At 38.6% G+C, this 22776-nt stretch overlaps 1 protein-coding gene and 1 long non-coding RNA gene across 6 annotated transcripts; one reads left to right on the top strand and one right to left on the bottom strand.

The window, feature by feature from the left end:
• Nucleotides 1-916: 916 nt before the first annotated feature.
• LOC103481557 (thrombospondin-2-like) lies at nucleotides 917-20533 on the bottom strand. Of its 4 annotated transcripts, XM_008437099.2 has the most exons (22): nucleotides 20401-20533; nucleotides 20039-20201; nucleotides 19832-19897; nucleotides 19579-19715; nucleotides 18184-18375; nucleotides 17522-17615; nucleotides 17276-17437; nucleotides 15424-15600; nucleotides 15174-15347; nucleotides 14706-14836; nucleotides 11354-11488; nucleotides 11048-11266; nucleotides 10858-10965; nucleotides 9209-9368; nucleotides 7427-7545; nucleotides 7055-7289; nucleotides 5403-5630; nucleotides 5201-5331; nucleotides 4730-4870; nucleotides 3967-4064; nucleotides 2533-2672; nucleotides 917-1506 (listed from the first exon to the last, which is right to left on the bottom strand). In XM_008437099.2, exons 3-22 carry the CDS (start codon nucleotides 19893-19895, stop codon nucleotides 1499-1501), a joined length of 2853 nt encoding a protein of 950 aa, XP_008435321.1. In that variant the 5' UTR covers nucleotides 19896-19897; nucleotides 20039-20201; nucleotides 20401-20533; the 3' UTR covers nucleotides 917-1498. The 4 variants fall into 4 exon arrangements, with proteins under 4 accessions (XP_008435321.1, XP_008435320.1, XP_008435322.1 ...); XM_008437098.2 differs by lacking the exon at nucleotides 20401-20533 and having other exon boundaries at nucleotides 20039-20382; XM_008437100.2 differs by lacking the exon at nucleotides 20401-20533 and having other exon boundaries at nucleotides 17276-17434; nucleotides 20039-20382.
• LOC103481556 (uncharacterized) lies at nucleotides 6212-19676 on the top strand. 2 transcript variants are annotated; one of them, XR_536324.2, is made up of 5 exons: nucleotides 6212-6526; nucleotides 11082-11197; nucleotides 11387-11502; nucleotides 18112-18288; nucleotides 19591-19676. It is a non-coding gene; the product is annotated as an uncharacterized LOC103481556 (long non-coding RNA). The 2 variants fall into 2 exon arrangements; XR_001777604.1 differs by lacking the exon at nucleotides 11387-11502 and having other exon boundaries at nucleotides 6215-6526.
• Nucleotides 20534-22776: the final 2243 nt, after the last annotated feature.

Genomic DNA, 22776 nt, shown 5'->3' with positions numbered 1-22776 from the left:
TATTTTTAAGTTTAACTAATGGAGTGTTTTCCTCCGCTATCCCTCTTTGTTGTGAGATACCTGAGGAATCTATGTTTGGCCATTTTTACATTATGGCACGTCATAATAACAAAGTTTAATGTTTCATTGACATAAAGTGGTGCATAGCTGAGAAAATTAAGGGATTGTTTATAGCAAATAAAAGTGGGAAAATGTGGTGTGCCAAAAGGGCCTAGCAAAAAAATTGACTGTGCATGACTACAGAACCAAATTGGAGCCATAAAATGTATCCTAAAAAAATATTTTGAAACTGGAAAAAATTATTTGAAACTAAAAAATAAAATTTTGAGCTGGAAAGAAAAGATTTAAAATTGAAAAACAACATTAAAACTGAAAAAGTAAAAAATTACTTTTTAGGAGATTCATTCAAGGTTTCCAATTCAAGTTGCCACCATTCAAGGATGTATCGTATGAGCTGAGAATACTTTGTCTTGTTGATACATTGAGCTGTCCGGATTTTACATTCCCTGCCATATGAGACCTATCATATGAAAAAAGGCCAGAAGCTTGAGAGTGGAAAAAAAAAAACCACAGCTGAAAAAAAGTTGAATGTAAAAAAGTAGTTTTGAAATTTTATTTCAGTTTCAAATAACTTAAATTTCATTCTCTGATCAAACTCATGTTTCTATGTAATAMACTGTGTCTTCATATCAGATTGATGTGCATAAATATTTGATTTAAAAGTGCTTCTGAGAAARAGACACAGTAGCTCTTGGATATTGGCACATTTTTGTCTTGATTCTGTAAGATAAACTCTAACCAATGATCTATACATGAATAAATTATTTTTATTCCATAGGCTACAAGCTAAACAAAAGAAAAATTCTTAGATTTCCATTGTTGASTTTTACACACCAAGAAATTTAGAGCATTGGTCTAAGCTTTACAATATTTTTATTATTATTATTATTTATGAGCATATTAGAAGATATTGACCTTCTAATATGCAATAACGTTATTCCCCACCAGAGGGTGMTAGAGACCACGTCTCCCGCATGTGCGTTTTAGCGTCACGCACTATGGCGTCATCAGCCAAAAGAAAAAACCATAAAACAAAAGCAGTTGATTCAAAAACATTATTTTTACTGATAAGTTACCACCAAACATGTGCCCAGTTTACTCGGTCATCATTTTCACCTGTCTTATATCTGGCCTCTCACAATAAATACTTATTTACAACCATTAGGAAGGCGCAAATAAAAAGCAACAAGGACTGTCATTAGACACGCTGCCAGAGGAGTAATATACAGCGAATGAGACAGACTRGAATCAATACTGTTGCATAAAAAGCTGACAGATAGATAGATGATGGTCACTAACAGATAGTGTTGGCAGGATAAAAAAAATGGTACATCCTGTTGTCTCCCCCTCTCCTCCATTTGTAATGAAATTYTTTGTGTTTTTGTTGTGGGTCTCTGGCTGTTTTCTGTGCAACATCCTGAACGTCCCAAAAAGTGCTTCAGTTGTCTGAAAATCAAAAAGAAAGCCAGATCAATGACATTACTTCAAAGGCGCAATGATCTGAAGCAATAATTCAGAGCYYTGGTGCTATGCTTTTTTACATTGGTGAAACATTTCCATTTTCTGCTTCAGATTTTTACTCCGTTATTCACTAGTTTGACAAACTATGTAAGGCTGTATAACGTATCTCGACACAGAGATATCACCACTACGGATATTTGTTGCCTTAATATTTTCATGCCTTTTTAAGACTATTTGTAACTCTTGAACATTTTTTTTTCTGTGCATCTTATTGGGTTTTATTGAGATGAACCCAAAGTTGCTTAGAATTGTGGAGCTGAAGGAAACAAGTTCATTGTTTTTACAATATTTTACWAATCAAAATGTGAAAACTGTGGCATACATTTATATATTTCCCACCTTAGTCTGGGCTTTATAAATAAAATTCAGTCCAAACAGCTGCATTCAGAAAGTGCTCAAGAGATGAGACCAAAATTGAACGTTTAGCCTTCATAAAAAAAAGTGCATGTGGAGGAATACTAAAGGTCCACATCCCCCTGAGTGCACCAACCTCAGAGTGAAAYATGGCAGTGGTGTAATCGTGCAATAGAGAGGCTTTGCTTCAGCAGAGACAGGAATCCTAGTCAGAGCTGATGAGAAGATTGATTAAGCTAAATACAAGGCAATCCTGAAGAAAACCATTTAGAGGAATACAAATGCATGCCACTCTCCCTYGTCCAATAAATTACTATTCATGTTAATTTGGTTTTAGAGTTCTTTGTAAATTAATTAGTATTTTCTATATCCATATATTTTTGTTTGTAATTTTTAAAAACGGTTTTGTCTTCTATCTGCTTCATACTGTTGCATGTCTTTATGTTGGTCCATCATACAATCCTGAAAAATACACTTAACGTTTGTCAGAACAAAAATGGGGAAAAAAGTTATTTTCTTTTTATTTTTCACTGCAAGTTTTAATCATTAACAACAGCRATGAGTGGTGAGAGCAAATAGTTTGGTTGGACATCTTACCTCTGCACTCATATTTTAGATCTGARAAGATGACTTGTTCCTGAGAGAAGACAAACAGTCCCAGTCTGCCTCCAGCCAGGGTGTGGTCATAAACCGCCCCTGAGTCAGCCAGAATGCCCCTGCCCTCGTACACAACAACCCTGCAACAAGAGCACAGCGCAGGTGAAAACTAGGCARGTTTGAGTTATTCATGTGGCRAACAACTTGCCGAAACTTACGTTGTAACTAAGAACATTTATGCTTCAAATGTAAACTTTCTACATAGAGAAACTAACCACAACATGTAAGAGACTCATCAGATTAAACTCTAAACAATGACCCAAGATTTAATGTAAAATTGCTGACTAAGGAGTAACTGATTGCTTGACTGTTGAGATGTGACCAAGACTGCTCTCCTCCCACGTGGTGTTTGGTCTGACAACTCAAGAAAATAAAACTTCAGTCTAATTCTCCAACAACAAATGCAAAATGGCATTTTAGCTTGTATTTTAATGCATAACAAATGGCAAATTGCGTGTTATTTGTTGAACAAAGAAAAAAAAAGTCAGAGTCAATCTACAAGCCCAGCCAAAAAAATTGCATAATATTTCAATATGTAGTCAACTATTACAATCCCCACCAATACGGTGTGTACTGAGGCATGTCAATGATCCAATATACTTTCCTAACTGTACAACATCAAGTAGACTATATAGCAAAAGTTTCTCTTTTGTTCTGGATGCTATAGGTACTAAACATGTACTGCACATCTATAAAGAAAATAGAAAAGACTCWGAGCGCTTATTCWGAAATGTCAGTCAAAATAGGTGCCTTAAAATGAAGGAGTACAAGCTTCTTTTCAGCCTCACCTTTTTAAAGTGCCGCTTTGTACAAGTGCAATCATTCAGTACCTAGAATGCATGACAAGTGCTTATTGTTTGCTTTAAATTTGATTAAGAAGACATGGCAGSAGAAACRATTTTTCTTCTTCTAAAGCTAACAGTTTCTGTGGTTTTGATCATCTCAACATCTGCACAGAAACAACACATAGCACAGATACCTCATTTCACAAGGTTGTTTTTCATTTTGTCTTTTACGCTTTTCAAAAGTCATTAATGAGAGGAAGGGCTAAGATGAAGCAGATGTTTAAGGTTGGGGTGAACCGAGTACACCAGAAGAAGTGGATTACGCTGTTATCATAAAAATAACTCCTAGAGATGGATGATATTTCCAAGGCTAAGCACAGTAAAAATCTAGAGCTGAATGTGCCAAATCTAAAAACTCTGYTGTCCTGTTAAGAATTTCCTATAGCTACAAGCTGGAGAATCTATTCAATTTAGCAAGGTTTCCAGATAAGTAAGTCACACATGGCAGCTTGGTTTTTATTATAAGTGCTGGAGGGCTGAAGGTCTGTTTCACTGAAAAATCAATAACCCATAATAACCTTTACTGTACCTGATGAACCCAGTCTTGGGTCGGTGTATAAGGTGCATGCGATACGCTGTGTAGTCCTTCCAGCCAATTTTATTGGGGTCATGCCACAATGTTCTGACCTGAAACAGACACAACTTTTGTTCTCAAAAGTTTGTTTTTAAAACTTAAGGTAGAGGCAATCTCTTTAGTCACAAGTAGAATATCAATTCTTGGTTTTCCCAAGAAAGCCCTACTTTTTTTTWAATGACCTTATTTCAAAACTATGATTTATCCAAGTAAATTTTTAGGTATTCTCCCATTGAGAATTTTCTAGAAAATCTGGAGAGTCTTTTGGAAGACTCTCCAAAAGACACCAGATTTACTGATGTCTTTCGATAGAGAGGAGCATTGGGTTTACTTCAACAACCCCCAGATAATATTGCTCTTCATCTCATCTCTTAGAGTGAGGCCAGCCTCTGTAGGGAGGAAGCTCAGCACAGCTGCTTTTGTTTGGGATCTTGTTGTGATCTAGTCATGATCCAAATCTCGTGATCATAAGTGATGGTCGGAACTTAGATGGACCGTTAAGCCGAGAGCTTTTTTTCTTTTTGGCTCAGCTCAATCTTCAGAATACCAGATTGCTTCCAAATTACAGCAGATGAGACTCCGGACAATGTAGCKCTCCATTCTACTATCACTGAAGAACCAAGATACTTGAACGTCTTGTTTGACAGGAACTGGACCTTTTTTATTTTTTTTAGTTATTTTTTTAATTTAAAGGTTTGTTCAAAATGTTATATTTTACCTGGTGTCTTGTGTTTCCAGTGTGCCACAGAGCGTTACGCAGGTACTCCCCTGGTCCTGTGCTGGAATGGACCAGTTTTATTGACAATCCTGATGTGGCGAAAGCTTTGGAGGGCCTTTGCTCCCAGTAACCCTGAGACACCTGCATGCAAAGAAGGAATGATAATAAACTGACAAGTAAAGGCTGATTAACAATATGTTTGTGAGAGAGGGTGGTTGATTAAAAAAAAAAAGAAAAAAAGATGAGCATAAAGTCTTTTCTAATGTTAACCCTGACATTTTTTTTCTGCCAATGAAAGCTGTAATATAAAAAGAAATAGAAGGTTAATACTGAATTAAAGGGGTAATTGTGAAGATAATTTTAAGAGTGGTTTTTGATTTAAGGCTTCATGGTGCAGTTGATGAAATATTTATGCGACGTCAGTAGTGTCCGTGAAAGGTTTCTTTGTTGAAATCCACATACAAGCCTCACCTGTTTCCACATGACAACGTAGAACCGACGAGTGGACTGATAAGCGAACACAATCCCTGCATAATCGTCATCACGGTTGGTATTCACATAAAATGTCACACTGAAGTCCACAGCGCTGAACTTGTCATACCCTATTCAAATGTAGACATATTAGCTTTCTTGCTAAACCATATCACGACTATTGTTTGTTTTCATAACTCACCTAAAGCAATTCCAGGGTCAGAGTTGGCTTTCTGCAGCAGCTCTGTCCCTTGACTGCGAATCACCCACAAAGGGTCAGACTGCGTGGTGCCTTTGGGGTCCAGTAATACGCCCTGAAACTTCCTGAAGTCTGTCGCCCCAATATCCTGGTTGAGAGGACAGGGATCCAGTGCATCTGGAATACTGTCGTTGTCAAAGTCGTCAAAGCATGCGTCTCCACTGCCGTCACCTGAGAGTCAGTGCGCAGGGAGAAAAGGAAGAACTGACTCATAAAGTTATGTAGTTTGGAACTTGAACCAAACTGCCCAGGGCACCATCTTGTGAGGGCGTCAAGATTACCTGGAAAAAAGCCTGGAATTTGACAGATGCTCCCATAATGAGTTTTCTATTGATTATTTTCTTATCAGTCAGTCCCAGTGTAAGAACTTTAAGATAACAGTGGCTGTTAGCATATGATTTCTATATATTTCACAGCTTTTTAAAGTGATCTGGACTGTACAAGTATTTACTAAAAGGTAGTTTGGGATTTATGAAGACTTTATTGAATTTATTTTCAATTATTTTTGGCATCAGGAAATACCTACTAAATGCWTAAGGTGATTATTCACACACCCTGATTATTCACACCCCTGACAGACATACTCAAAAGATAATAAAGCAATGTAAAATGAGTGTTAACTTTCAAAAACTAAAACAACTCTTTTGTTATGATTTATATTTTACAAAAAAATGCATGAACTCTTCTTAATGTTCAGTGGAAAATCTTTATTGACATTGGAACAGCCAAGCAATTCCTAGAATCACTGACCATTTCTTGCATATTTCCACTGGTATTTTAAGAATTTATCTGGTGATGAGCTTCAAGTCTTTGAGGTTGGAAAGCGTTATTGCTAATGAAAACACCATCCAGGTATAAAAACAGGCACCCCAACATTATTTTTTCCTTTTCTATCTTTAATTTCTCATTGTGATAATGTTTTTAATGTTATTTCAGTTATTCGGTGTGATTCTACATATCACCGCTAGGAGCGCATGTCGCATTCGTGGAGTAGAGAAGGTGAAGGACACAGAAGAAGAATAAACCGTTTAGATGCTAAACGAAGCTCAACCTGTGTCACATCACAGGTCAGTAAAATATATTTCAATGCATATGTATTTAGCTATCTTTAAGAGTTGAAGAGGTAATTAAATCGAGTGTCAACTGGTGAGTCGCGTAACGTTGCAGTTTGCGATTCGTATTGTGTGGAAAATGGGACATATTTCTGGAGGCTATTTAGTGCTAATGCTGGCCGACTTTGTAGCTTAGCAAAACACACTTATTGTGTTTTGCACATTCTGAGACGGTTCTCACACAAAGGACATTATTTTGGTCCCTTTATCTGTATAATTGACATTTCCTTATGGGTTATTGCAAGAACCAGAGAAACAGTATTGTTCAGTGAGTGAGTAATGGCTGCCTATATGTGAAGCTTGGTAAAGAGACACAATATTAAATTAGCATTATACTGCAGTCCCACTTTGTTGTATCTGAAGCAATTCAATAGTTAAATGTTGCTAGCCCTAGCACTGTCATTGAAATCAAGCTAACATTAACATTGTCACATTTTGTGTAATGGTAAATTAAATGGCTCTTAAAACTGTGGAAAAACAAACCATCGGAGTCCAGTTGATCTCTATTGGGAACCAGTCTGCAGTTGTCCCGGTCATCGGGGATCCCGTCATTGTCATCGTCATGGTCGCAAACATCTCCCTTTCCATCCTTGTCATGGTCGGCCTGGTTGCTGTTGGCAATGTAGGGACAGTTGTCCAGAGAGTTTTGGTGTCCATCTTCATCGATGTCCTCGTTGTTGTCGCACAAGTCCCCCACCAGGTCACTGTCAGAGTCAATCTACAAGCCCAGCCAAAGTTTTTACAAAGTGGTTGTATTCATTTACAACACTGGGATATTTGTGTGTGTGTGTGTGTGTGTGTGTGTGCGCGTGTGTGTGTGTGTGTGTGTGTGTGTGTGTGTGTGTTGGTAGGAACCTGCAGTGGGTTGTGTAGAAGAGGACAGTTGTCGCACTGATCTCCAACACCATCCAGATCAGTGTCCCTCTGGTCAGTGTTGTATACAGAAGGACAGTTGTCACGCTCATTCAGTTTCTCTATAGGAAAATTAGGGGAACAGTAAAAAGACAAATTTAGATTTATTACACCCCAGTTTTATTTCTTCCCCTCAGTTCATCTTATAAGGTAAGATGCTGAAACAGCACCATTGCTTCATTATCTTGTTTTTAGCTCGTCTTATTTGACAATAGATTTATACTCACATTTGTGGCTATAAATGTATTTTGTACAATGTATGTTCACCAACAACCATGGTCCAGCAACAAATCCTAAGCGATGTCGAACTATAACGCACTGAGTGAATGGGGAAGTTTGCGTGTTGTGGCGGAAAATTGAAGCACGTCAAAATGCATCAACACAACGAAGCTAATACGACATAAAAACAATGAAATACTTGACGGAGTTTGGCTATATCGAGGTTCACTGCAGTAAAAAAGACATATGGAGGATCAGATAGCAGGTAAAGCAGCGCACAGCTACAAACACTCACTCATTAGCATGAGCTAAACAAATAACCCGCAAAACTATTTAAGTCTTCGAGCTGCAATGTAAGACGCTGGTTCTGCTCTCGCTGTTGAACCGCTCCTACGCGCTACAGGTACTAATATTGTGACTCTCACACCGAACCTCTGTTTAAAGATGCAGCATCTAACCTAAAAAAATACATTTTACATACRTATTAAAACTTTAGCTGTCCTAACATGAGACAGATAATCTCTAAAAAAATAATCGATCTCCTCCCTGCTCTGCATAATTACTCCGCTCAATCAGAAACAGCCACTCAGAACTAGCAGTAATCAGCTAGCCGCCATGCTATCAGGAAGTTTTCATTCAGTAACTCAGGATTGTTTATTGTAATGGAACCTGTATTTGCCTTTGAATGTTAAGTTTTATACTTGAATTTTTTTGGCAATGTTGAGAGGTTTTATTTTGTCTCTTTGCATTATTTAGCCTCTTCAGAGCCTTCATATGTTATCAGTCTGTTAAAGATAGTATTACCGATAGCAGTACAATTTGCACAATGCCTGTTTTGTTTTTTTCTTGGAAAAAGTTATTAAAAACAAGTTTTTGTCTAAATTAAGGTGAATTCATGGTTCCTTTTTCCACATAATGTAACCGGTAGTGTTTATGATAAAAAAATAAAATAATTATGTGATTGGTATTGGTGATCGGCCCTCATGGGTGATCGGTATAGGCAGGAAAAAACCTGATAGGCACATCTCTAATTTTAATGTTTATCATTTTGATTTTGTTAAATGCTTCAAGCAGACTGTTTATTTTTTACATATAGCAGGTCATAGTTTTTTCTCCCAGTTAAGCTGAATTGAGTTGTGAAGCATTACATCACCAACATTCATTTGACATGTTATCCTTGTMCCTTTTATTTATCATTTATGGAAAGCTTTCCATAAACAAATGTTGTTATTCACACCCTAATAGGTTTTTTAAACTTGAATGTCTTTCAGTTGGAATTGAAATATACCCTTTCTTATCAGTGAAATTGTTTATAGTCTGCTGAATCTAATCATTCACTCCCAGTCRCACTGTCCCCATGAATCAATCACTCAGACAGTTTTCCAGCTTTAAAAGTTGCTCCCTCCCAAAATGTAGAAGTTTGGACTTTCATTACAAAAAGTCAGAAGGCAGCTTGACGGTTAGTTGAAAGTTTCTGCAGGTTTAAAGCCACTTTATAGCTTTTACCATCTCCATCGATGTCGATGCTGCAGGCATCTCCTTCTCCGTTGCCATCGGTGTCTGTCTGCTTCGGGTTGCTGTCAAACGGACAGTTATCGCAGGAATCCCCGACCCCGTCCCCRTCAGAGTCAAACTGCCGAGGGTTGTACGTCAGCGGGCAATTGTCCTTTGCCAAAAAAACACATTCAGATGCTTATACTTGCACAACAACTYCCGACRCTTTGAATTTATGATGCTGTAAAACTGAGCACAGGTGTAGAAAAACACAGGAAGGAAAAAAAAGATGCAAAATAAAAACAGAAGAAGGCAGAGCATGTAAAATGTAACGTAACCAAGAAAATACAAAAACAAAACAAAAAAAAGTTRAAACTTAATCCCGACCTCAACATGTGGTATTAGCTGACATTTTGATCCAGTTTTTGGGACAATACTGCCGATTGCTCTARTTGTTTGGTAATCCAAACATGCCAAGTAAGTCCACCACATTCAAGAAATTGGCACCTAATTTATAATATCTTGTTATAAATAATATCAATAAACAATAAAGACTCAGGAAAACAGATTTGAAACTTTTCTGTAAAATGTAATAGAAAAATGCAACAGTGGGAGTAGTGTTATTTGCTGGAATTACACATAGGCTTATCATATCAAGTGCAATGAAATAATATATTTTCTTCAAAAGGACATTTGGCCACTTAAATTTATGATCTAAAACGGTACTTGTTCTTATTTCATGGGACATTTAATTGTTTAATTGTGCATTTAATTATTGAATTCCATATTTAGTTATTGATTGATGTTTTTAATAAGTTCATAATACATTTAATTAATTATTGGTGTTTTCAATATTTTTGATACATTTAATTAATTAATACAAGACAAGTGTCTTTCATTTTATAGTTATTTAATTTTGTCACCCCCAGCACTCCATAGAAGTAGACCGTAGCTTGCCAAAAAGTCTTCAAAACTCCTCTAACATTTCTTCACAGGACCTACAGCAGAAGTTTTATGGTTTGGAGACACTTTGGTGCAGCAGAATCTTTTCACCTTATCATCATAGAATCAACCATAATTTCCACTGTACCACAGGAAAATGTACAACCATCTGTATAAAATAAAAAGAGGCCTATACTGTGACAATGAACAAAAACATACTYGAAAACCCACCAAAGGTTGCATAAAAACTAAGAAATGGAAAGTCTTGAGTCAAAGCCCAGACCTTTATGCTACTGAGATGCTTTGTGCTGATTTGAAACAGGCTGTACATACAGGAAACCCCTCAAACATCTCAAAGCTGAAACTGAGGAGTGGGGGCAACTTTTTCTGACTTCAAAGATATTAAAGTGTGTGAACAAAACTGAATATTTGAGGGGTGTCAAAAATGCTTTTACGCCTATAAACACCTAGAAAAAAACATACATTTTTCACATAATCTGCCTGTCACAAACAGCGCTAGATCTTTGTAAATTGGGTGCTTTTTGCTCTGGGTAGAATTTTTTTAGATAAACCTAAATATGGGTGAATTTTTTCCTATGCACACTGTCTTAATTAAATTAAAGTAAACTATGTCAGCACAGTGAGGCGAAATTTACTTGGCAATGCAATCAAGCCCTGAATGAAAGCAGTTTGCTTGGGAAGCTGCCAAACGGTCTCACCCTCTCATCTAGGATGTTGTCATTGTCATCATCAGGATCACAGGCGTCCCCATGTCCATCCTTGTCAAAGTCTTCTTGTCCAGAATTTGGCAGCACGGGGCAGTTATCCTGCAGCCAATCAGAACACATCCAGTGATTAAAAAGCATAATTGTAGGAGTATTTTTATTTATTTTTAGGTGGTTCTCTCACCTGTTCACAGTGATATGTGGCATTCTGCTTGCAGGGTAGACTCTCATTGGGCCAACCGTCCAGATCAGAGTCCTCACCACACACAGAGCCATCGCCAGCAAAGCCAACAGCACACGAGCATTTAAACAAGACCTCTGATGCCAGGCCCAGGTACATGCAGTCAGCAAACTGGTGGCAAGTGTGTGTGTTTTCTTTGCAAGGGTTATATGGTTCACACACCTAGAATTGAGAGTCCAAAAATCTTTGTTGTGTATTTGTTCTGGCTAAAGGGGAAAAAAGTACGGTAGACTTTAAAATCCCACTTACCTGCCTGGTTCTCTTGGCTTCCTGCAATCCAAGGCCGTACAGCTGGTTGCCTTTGTACCGAGGAGGACAAGGAAGGCAGTAGAATCCAGGATCCGTGTTCACGCATTTTGTAAAACACACCTCAGCCACTTCACACTGCAGACACAGAGGTAAAGACATCATACTCTTGGAACTTTTTCCACTTTTTGTGTCATTCCAATTATAAACTTCAGTGTATTTGATCAGAATTTCATTTGATAGTCACCAAAAGTAGTGTATCATTGAATGACTAATGTAAACTGAAAGGTAAATGACATGGTTTTTGAAAAGTTTTTAGAAATAAAAAGAACTGAGAGACATTTTTAAAACTAGTGATCAAGCTGATTTGTGTCACAGTGAGAGTCAAAATGTCTTTAGAGCCCCTAATTAGAGATGAAAGTTGTTTAAGCAAAAACCTTTACCCACCAATCATTTCTTAATATTGACGGTCCATATACAACTTCCACATTAAAATAGGTTAAAATCAAGATGGCTGCAGTTTTAAATTCAACATAGCATGCTTTTATTATGCCAACGTAAGACTCGTGGGTGTCCAGCTACTGTGATTCTCCTTTGTAGAATAATCCACAGAAAATAATTGAGCTCTTTCTCAGTGTCGAACATTTGATTTTTTTCGCTACACCATCAGCTGTCATCCAACTCAGCTGACCGGCCCTCAGCTGTCATCAAACATTCCTTCTCTCTCTCCCATCTGGGGAKCCTTTCACAATAAAACATTTTACATTTCATAACTCCAATTTTCACGCTTACACTACTTCCCCCAACAAAAGAACAACTAAAGAAGCGTCCCCGCTTCAAAACATAGCAAATAAAATGAGGTGATTTAGTACAAGAAAACAGCCATTTTCATAAACTAGAATTATAGAATTATACTTTTACAGGAATGAACTTTTAACACAGGAAACAAGGAAGAGAAAAATAAATAAATGACAATGCGACTTCAAAAACCATTCTGAACAGGGCATCAGAGTAACCAAAAGTCATAACTTAACAGTGAAGAAGGGAAAAAAAAAMCAAGTAAAATAACTCTTCAGAAGTCAGGGCTATACCTGTCTGGAGGACGAATGGGACGACCGAACCTAGTTTGTTGTTTCACCTAGTGTGTAGGCTGTGGGGAACACCATGGCGACAAATGTAGTCCTCAAACAAACACTTGGCTACAGTAACGGCTTTCTGGTCAGGAAGTGCATATAGGTTAATGTACTTCGTGAAATAGTCCATTACAACAAGCATCTGTTTCCATAACAATTCAGTGAAATCCATCGCTATTTTTTCAAATGGTTTTGAGACAACAACATGTTTCAAAGGGGCCTGCTGACGGGGCCTTTGCGGCCGCCGTGCCTCGCACACCATACATTCTAAACACCACTCAGTTATATCCCGAGACATGTAAGGCCAGTAGCACCTAGCTTGAGCACACTGTAAAGTCTTTACTGCATCAAAATGTCCAGCAAGAGAATGACCATGTAGTAATGTAATGACCATTTCTGCACAACAGGATCGCCATGGGGATGCCGAACCTGCCGACAAAGAAGAGAGTTACTAACGATTAGTTTTGGAAACTCCCTCCAAAAGTGTCTGTGCTCCGCAGAGCATAGACAAAAAAATTTAATGTTCGACACTGAGAAACACCGCTGCCACCAGTGTAAGACTCGTGGGTGTCCAGCTACTGTGATTCTCCTTTGTAGAATAATCCATAGAAAATAATTGAGCTCTTTCTCGGTGTCGAACATTAAATTTTTTTCCGCTACACCATCAGCTGTCATCCAACTCAGCTGACCGGCCCTCAGCTGTCATCAAATGTTCCCTCTCTCTCTCCCATCCGGGGAACCTTTCACAATAAAACATTTTACATTTCATAACTCCAATTTTCACGCTTACACCAACAGGGAAAAAATAGAAAAGATAACTATTAAAAAAGTTTCAATACCCCTGGAAATTAGATCTTTCAGAAAACTGTTGCCAAGGTCTCAAATTTTAATAAGCTTGTCAGAGCTACGTCCACAGTCGTTGCTATGAAAGATGCAAATGTCAAGGCCCTTTAAATAATCAGAATCCTCCAACCTTGTTCTTACAGAGAATGTGCTCTGAAAAAGGAGAAGAAGAAAAAAATGCGCGCAGTGCCAGAGAATGCAGTGAGAGCTGCAGAAATATATAATATGATAAAGATTTTAGTAAACTGTTAAGTTCGGTCTAAGCTGCAGTGGGAAAGATCATGTTTACATTAAGAGTTGAGATTTTTAAGATAACTAACTGTTGTCTTAGCAGAATGATGACTTGAGTTTGTTTTGCAGCCAGTAGCACAGAGAAGCTCACTGTTAAGTGTTTTTCAATACACTTGACAGTTTAAAGAAAATTACTTCATCATGGCATCAACCTTGTGCTTCCGGAATAGTACTTTGAAATAAAGATGATCCATGGAAAAGACTGTGAAACTTGAAGAAATATATATTTTAGAAAAGATTATAGCAAACTAACATGCTCAATGTTAATCTTTGGGAGAAAGTAAGTATCCACGGCAAAAGAGTTCAGACTTTCTTCAAGATACCTCCAACTTTGAGCATAGGGTTTGGGCTTGTGTTGCAGCCAGTAGCAAAAGAGAGAGTGTGGGGTACCTCAAAATGCACTTGAAGACTAAAGAAAGTGTTTTGGCTGTTAGTGACTCCTGACTGGAACCCCTGTGGATCTGCAGACTGTATTCCACCAAAGAGCAAAGACCCCAAATTAGGCCAAAAACTCTTTAGGGGATATTAGAGAGGGCTGACCAAATATTTTCCTCAGATCAGTTACTTTTCTAAATCTAAGTAGAACCAGTGAAAGCTAATTAAATTAATTCTAGTCTTTTGTCTACAGTGATCCCTCGTTTTTCGTGGGGGTTGCGTTCCGAAAACAACCCGCGATAAGTGAAATCCGCAAAGTAGTTACCTTTATTTTTTTACAACTATTACAGAGCATAATTAAATACTCTACATTGAAACCAAAAAACAAAACCTGTTTTCAGGTCAGCGGATGTGCATGTGCATCAATCACAGCATTAATGTCATCAGCAGTCATGTCATTAACCTCCAAGCTTCTTTGCGAGATTCACAGCTGTATCTACGGCAGAGCCTCCGGCCACAGATTTTTTTTCAGCAGGCATTCAAAGTTTCAGTTTCTATCTCCTGAATGGCCAATTTGTATTATGTATATTTTAGCCAATCAGCACGCAGAACACAATGCACTGTAAAAAAATAAAAACTACACACACAAAAAAAATCCACGAAGCAGCAAGACCGCGAAAGGTGAACCGCATTATAGTGAGGGTTCACTGTACCTCATTTTCGTCTTCACAGTGTGTGCCATTCCCCTTCAGACCAACAGGACAATCTCCACATTCCCAAGCTCCGTCACTCATTGATGTGCATTTCACCCCAGAAAAACATGGATTTGAATGCAAACACAGATCTAAAAGAGATTTAAGCAAAGGAAGGATAGCGTTAGTGGAACCTAATATATTCTAGGATTTTAATTATTTTGTCATCTCTGCCTCTTTAGTGGCATRAAAGCAGAACAAACACCTCAGGATTTTATTTAAACCAGTATTATTTAAAATATGTTTCCCAAAATAAAAAGTTAYCCATTAATTTTGAGGTTTAGTCTGCTTGAGAAATAATATTTGCCTTCACAGTAAAAATAATGTATTTATTTATTTGTTTTAAGGACAACCCATTGGGATGTATCATCTCATTTTCAAGGGGGTCCTTACAAAACATAAAAATATACTGCTCGAGGTTTGATTTACCAACAGGGCATGGCTGTTTGTTACATGCTTCGTAGTCTGTAGTTTCCCCAGCACAAGGTTTCCCGCCGTTCTGAGGGGCGGGGTTCAAACACTCCCGCYGGCGGCTTATAAGGCCTCCACCACAGGAASTCGAGCATTGCGACCACTCACTCCAGGCTGTCCAACCTCCTGCGACTACAAACACAGAAAYGGAAAATACATAATTTAATTGTAATCCAGGCCTGTATTGAAATCATGTGTGTGTGCTCACCAGGGCAGACTGTGTTGTTGCATGGTTTTGTCTCTCTARCGTTTCCCTTGCAGCCCTTGGACCCCTTCGATGGTGGAGGATTGTTGCACATACGGACCCGTGTGATGTTGCCTTCACCACATGTGGTTGTGCATGCAGACCAAGGAGACCAAAGGCCCCAGTTCCCATCTGTGCGTCCTAGACATGAAACAATTATACAAATTTAGATTGTAAGAACACTGAAATAATTAATCACTTAACTCACTTTGATCTGATGTGTCTCGGTCAACTTCAGCACATTTAACAAGAAAATTGACCACCAACTTTTATAAAGGTTTCATGCTCTATTTGAATCAAGAAAGAARTGGTTCTGAAGAAGAGATTTAAACAACTCCAAAGGCTCAGTCACCGTATTGTCTGTATATGGATTGTGAAWTATCTAAGATATCTACCGGTCTCTCAGAAAGCCACTAAGTGTCRGATCTAGATGGAGTGTTTATGTCAAAGACCATCCAAAATGAGAAAACAAAGAGGGCTCATATTTTATTGTAACCAGTAGAACTGCTGGACTCTGAACTGCATTATGTTGATAATGGAGACATGCTTGATTTGGCTGGACATCCATCTTCTGTCATCAGTGGGGATCGAAGTGCAAATAAGTCAGAGGCAAAATCAGATAACCCATTAACCCATGACGTTTTCAAGCTGTTCCTTGGGAATTTCAAAACATTCCTCTCAATCCACTTCTCCACTGGCATGGCTTTTAAATGGTTCTTTCCCAGATTTGTTTTGGTTTAAAGATTCTATGCGGTTCCTCCCCATTTTTTGGAACCATCTCATAGGTGGTATGGCCATGACATGTATTGTACTCAAGTACAAAAAGGACGTACCCAAAGACATCCTGAAAAAAATCYATAACCACTTCAACTCRCTACTTGKGATGTTGAGGGTGTGAGAGAGTGAGGATGGAGCACCTACTCCTATCTCAAAGGCTTAACCCAGCCACCCTACAGAGGAAGTTCSTTTTAGTCACTTTTATCCAGGATCTCACACTTTAAGTCATGATACATGTCTTATGATCATCGGTGAGGATTGGAAAGATCTATAGCAAGTATCATTTCTGCTATTTCTGCTGTCTTTCATCTAATAAATATTACATTTGTTAGTCTACTATCAAGATTTTACCCTAGAACTGCTGGAGGAATGCAGGATGTCCGAAAGTAATAACACCTTAGGGGGCAACACCACTAAATAAACAGCATTGTAAGATCAGCAGAGACCAACCAGAGGGTAGCATYAGGTCCAAGATCTCTTGTGAATACAAGCGAGTCATGAAAAATGAGTTGATTTGGACAGATGTCTAATCTTCCCACCAGAAAACATACAAACAGAATTTAGGACAGATGTTGCGGTGCAGTCCCAAGCAACCAAGAAGGTCCAAACAAGTGAGCTTACTCTCCCTCAGGAAATCAGTGCAAATGCGGTGAACAAACTTAACCGGTGCAAATACGAGGATTTGGCTGCAAAGTGCAGTCAAGCTGGCTGGATCAAATCCCTCCACGTCAGCTATCCAGCTGCTGAGAGCAGTTGCTGTGACTGGGGCAATGCTTCAGAGGGCAAATAAAGACCTGGCAGGCAGGGAATGCTGAGAAGGAAAGTTCCTGATGTTTGTTCAAAAGGACGGATAGTACATGAGGCATAAAATCCACATAGGGTCAGCTTACAACAGCGGTGGGGATAGACTCTGAGTAAGCGACTGTCCGGGAGTAGTACTGGATTGGGGTAAAAAAAAAAGTCTCCAGCTGTGAGTGAAACTTGTAGGCAAAGAGAGATTTCTTTTTTGTAGAATAGTTATGAAGGCTGATGTCCTTACCTTTGCGGTCGCACTTCATCAGTGAGCAGCTGCGGGTTTGAAGCGAGGGCCCGGCACAGCCGTTGATGCCGTTGCAGGATCGACCTCGTTGCTGCCCTCCACGTCCGCAGGTGACGGAGCAGTGGGTCCACTCAGACCACGGGGACCAGCCGTCTTCATCTTCTTCACAGAGAGAAATCTGCGGTTAAATATTTTTTTCACACCAATGGATCCTTGGCAGAAATGATTGAGTCTAATGCCACTCACCGAGACACACAAGGCAGCATTTTCCATCCACGAAGGATGGACTGATGCAGGAGACAGGGGGGCACAGCACCTGCTTACACACCACTTTTCCATCCTGGAATGTGATAAATTTAAATTGGGCGAAAACRGATCATGTTATTCGATCCAGATGTTTCGATTCACGCCAGAGGAATGAAATGCTGTCAGGAATAAGCCTGTCTTCTCCCTGAACGCATTCTTGACTTAAACTAATGATATTTTCTAAAGAGAAACAGACTCAGGGAAGCGGATGAAGCAATAGGAAAACAAAGACTGGGTCTCGTTGAGATAAATGTAACCACACTGGACACATTTAAAACTTCCCCACTGAGCAAAAGTTGAGTTATGTTACGACTTTCCAGATAAAAYGCTTCTTTCCTTCTTTTTTAAGATTGAGACTTGGAGATCGGTATCTCTCGTGTCGAAATGTAGGTGAACTGTTAAAAGCAGGGGAAAAGAGCTTGAAACCTTATTTGTTTTAAATAATTTCATGCAGCTTGAGTTAAACATCAAAACTGATGAAAAATATATTTTTTTGGTTTGACTCTTGCTTTCTCTTCTGCTTCTGACAGATCCTTCATCCCACCAGAGGCTTGTGTTTCACATTTCAGGTTGTCATGACTCCACATTTGCTCAGCACTGACCTGGCAAGCACAGGAGGTGCAGCTGTCAACCTCCCAGACATCCCCCTGCTCGTACACTCGTCCATCCTGCATGCACCACACCTCCCCGTCCCTGTCCCTGTCCAGGTAGTTGTCCTCCTCGTCTCCGTCGACTGTGCTGCTGTCGTTACTCAGCTCAGYCAAGGATATTCGCATCCCCTCATTTTCTTTTGACTGACGGGACAAAAAAAATGAAATCCAAGAAATGCTAAGAGAGGAAAATAAGATCAAGGTGTTACAAGATATGTAATAAGAGTGTTGAATTGGCAAATGGTCTGCCTTGTGGAAATACTATAAGTTATAATTTTATGATTAGAAGAGAATGTTTTATCCTTTATTTTCCCTTTGAACTACTRTGAAGTTCACCATAAATTATAGTCAGTCAATCTTCTGAAAGATGAGTTGCTCTTAGGTTAAAGGCTCTTTATTAACATAAGGAAGTTTTTATATAATCTTTTAAAGAGCACAGAAATATACATTTTTCTGTTTTGTTTTTTTGCTTGTATTTCCAGTCTTTGTCCCAAACCACATCATAAAAATYATCTTGTGCAATCTATTTAAGGTTTACAAGTACAGACAAAAGTAAATATCTACTCTAAAGTATACTAAACTACATTTTTGGATCACTTAATGATCCCTTGATCCATTTTTCACTTMWTTCACTTAATTACCAGATATWWAAAAAAAAAAACATTTGAAGTTGAACTGCAAGAATAGCTGAGAACGAAGCAATCATCATGGTTAACCATGTTAATATATGTGTATTTAATAATTATTAAAATGCATAATTATTAAAATAACATAAATGCAAAGATAAGTATTGGCATTTTTTAAGTTGGTAATTCTAGAACATTTTAAAGCAAGTTGTTCTGGAGTACTTTTCCTAAAAGAGAAGCACCAAACTCTTTATTTTGATATTGTAGAAAAAAGTTACATTTTATTGAATAGTTTAACTTAATAAAGGACATTTTTATAATTTGCACAAAAAAAAACATAACAAATTTTTTAGGTGGCTAAATACAAAACCATGCGAAACGTTTCTGCTTTGTAAATTATTTTATAATCCAGGTCCTTTCCCTGACATTTCATAAGCATGTGCTACTTCATGTTGCTCTGTAGTCCCACCAAAATAAATTAAAGTGTGTGGTAGTAACATACAAGATGTAAAACGTTTCACGGGGTACGAATACTTTTGCAAAGCATCATGTGAAGAGCAGAGGACCMAAAATAGWTCCCTGAAGAATCTAATATGTAAAAGAGGGACATTGCTCTACCTGAACAGGAAAACTAACAATTCTAATTTAAACTGATAAAATAGTGCAACATAAAAARATTTCAGCAGTTGTTCAGCAGAGCATCTAGTTGTGTGCATCTTACTACTCTCTCTAGATCTTCCAGCAGGTTGTTGGTCACGATCCGCAGACCGTGGATCTCKGTGATCAAATCCAGCAGCTCATCGCAAGGATGGTGACACATTTCCATCGACCCATTGTACACCTTCGCACCATCTACACCTGTAAAACRGCATCTCCTGGTGATACAAAAGAACTGGAAAAGCTGGACTGGTGCTYGTATTTAAATGCAGCTGGGAGTGTGTATGTGTGCGTGCGTGCGTGTGTGTGTGGTCTACCTGCACACACAGCCACTGCACACAGGGGAATTAAAAGCCAAGGGAAGTCTCTGAGAGGCCACATTCCTGTTCACAAACGAATCATACTTGTAGTCGCCACAGAAAACGAGATGCATGCATCACTTCAGACAGCTCGCGTGTCTGCTGCCCGCCAGAAAAAATAAAAACACACCCATGTATATCAAAGAGGAAATGAACCTTGCATACCTGTGTATCCCTTGCAGCTCTGCCTTTTTTCCACAATTGAGTATCGCAGATGGTAGGCTCGTCCCMGCCGGAGCTCCACAGGGGCTGTGATGGAATGTCTGTCTCCTTCCCTTTTTCCTTAAATCCTGATCTCCTTATGTCCTTCTCACCTTGAGATCCACACCTTGAAGAACATCAGCAAAAACTGGTTCAGTAATTTCTCGCTGTAGCATCCGGACGGCTGAAACCTGAGTGCAGAACATGTGGACAGCTCTGTAGAAACTTTCTGCAGAAACTACCGTGGTTATGCATTTGTTTTAGTGTGTGTGCGTGTCTGCGTGTGTGTGTATGTGTGTGAGGCACGAGCAGGGGTCGTATATTACTCGTCTGTCTGGCACAGAACTGAGCTGCATATCTCCCAGAAATCTCAGAGAAACCCAGCTGGATGGAGGGAGCTGCGTCTGTTGAGCTCTGAATGCAGGTTTCCCAGACACATCATTTACACTCCTCACTCCCCAAACTGCGACTCAAGCCATTCAAAGTTATGCACACACACACACACTTGCACACGCAAACGCATAGAGAGAAGCTGATTGGCTTCAAAAATTTTCCCATATTTTTAGACCGAGAAAACTGGCATCAACAGAAATCATTTGCAAAAACCAAAATGTGTGATGTTGGTATTTTATTGCGTGTGTTCTTGTGTGCGTGTGTGTGTGTGTGTGTTTCTGCAGTGTGCCTTGGATCGTTAGGGAAAGACAACCAAGCTGAAGGAATTCAGAAACATCTTTCCCTGGGATCTCTCTCACGCTCTGCGTTTGGTCCTCTCCCTGCTGAGTCAAAAAGGCATCATCATCATCCAGAATCAGATTTTCCATCGTAGACTCCACTTGTGGAATAATGAGCCTCACAGATGTGCCCATACTATCACACACACACGGTAATTTCCAGCAAAATCCTCTCCTCCCAGGTACCTAGAAACATCTCAATACAGGACGTCCAGCAACCGATAACATGTTTCTTCTTGGAGCCGTCTCAACAGACGAGGCTCAGAAAGCAGGTGCTGTCTGTGCTCTGGAATAGCGGAAAGAAAAAAGCCCGTAAAGTAAGAAGATCTGAGGGGACATCAAAGRTAAAGACTTGGGCAAGATTGCTTGGCAAAGCCTACCATCAAATTTTTGGACTGACAAATGGCATGAGAGGCACAGGCTGTTCTGAGTTTTGTTTGTTTGAAACGGCAAAGCCAAACGGAGGAAACATGGAAATGAATGAAGAGTGTAGAGGTTAACTTGAAAATKTCAAAATTCAGATTCAGATTTCTCTATTCGCTTCAGTCATTTTTTATCTTTCCATACACATGTCAAAAAAAAAAGACAAAAGCACAATGCTGAAAAAAAACAACAAAAAAAAAACACATGCGAACACTTGAGCATCTCCTGTACAAATTAAGATTATTTTAGTCAGAGGCATAATGATAATATTTTTGAAGCTTTCAATCTTTCATTATAAACTTAAGACAGAAAATAAAGTAAAATTTGCCGTTTGTGGATTTTGTTCACTCGGGTTATTCTGTGAGTTTATGTGTGTATCTGATGTTGGGATCAAAACAGAAACTCCACCTTGCACCTCTTGAGAAAGTCCACTGTGTATTTCTGTAATTATCCAGCTGGAAACTTTTTTTTTTTCTGTGTTCGTGCAGATGTGTGATGTTTKCTCCAAGCTGCAACAGCTGACAAAAGCACAATTCATTCATACGTAACAGCTGGTGAGAAGAGATGTTTTTTTTAAACTTGAACTTCTCAGAATATGTGTTTTCATATAGATTATATCTAGATTTTCCTTTTCCGTTTTACAATTTTGTTTTTAAATTGCGCTAAGACTTTTTAGATGTTGTGCCTTACATAACCATTAGGTTTTTCTCATGATTTATATTTGTTTAATGGGAAGGAACACCAGTCTGTATGATCTGTCAAAATTTCCGTCACTTTTTCTTGAACTTGGCATCTTCATTACATAATTAACTGGGAAAATGTGGAGACCCACTGAGTCTTGGCGCCATCAGCCAGGACTGTCTCAAATTTACCCTCCTAATTTATCACTTATTTGGAGTACTGATCCTTTCAGCCAATCACTGTTTTGTTTTGGTTGTTCTTTGGCCCAATAAAATAGCTGTGGGATGTTGTCTGCAAACTTTGCATCAACAAGAGCCTCATATCTACCACAGTATTGCTAAGAAGTGCTATTATAGTATGACTTCAGTTAATAATATACCCCAGCAGAATGTCACTTGGAGTTACTGTAGTTTTAGCGGGGACAATAATGCATCATATTTTGTAACGGTCCACTGCATTAAATGCAAGCTAGAGCAAAAATAAATGGTTAAAAAAAAAAATCAGTAGACGTTTTTCAGAAAATAATGTGAAATTAAATTACATTATGTGTGAGATTTAAGCATTTTGTGATTACTTATCTTCATAAATCAGCAAAAACAACTGAAAAAAAATACAAAACCCAAATACTGAAAAACTGAAAAAATACAAGTAATAGTTAAATTGCATAGGGACAAAGTGGAAGAACGAAGTAATAAAATTAAGTAACGGGAATTAACCTCGACTTTTTTTGTAACTTTTGTAACTATTGTTTCCCCAGTTTCTCTAACCATTTTTGTCTCCTTAAAATATTGCCCTGTACACTTTGTTGCTTGTATTGGATACAGTTCCTCCTGATTTAAAGTTAATTTTGCAGCAGGAGAAACGTCT

The sequence above is a fragment of the Poecilia reticulata genome, linkage group LG19 (assembly GCF_000633615.1).
Source record: "Poecilia reticulata strain Guanapo linkage group LG19, Guppy_female_1.0+MT, whole genome shotgun sequence".
Taxonomy (NCBI): domain Eukaryota; kingdom Metazoa; phylum Chordata; class Actinopteri; order Cyprinodontiformes; family Poeciliidae; genus Poecilia; species Poecilia reticulata.
This window is presented reverse-complemented; position numbering and strand designations above follow the sequence as displayed.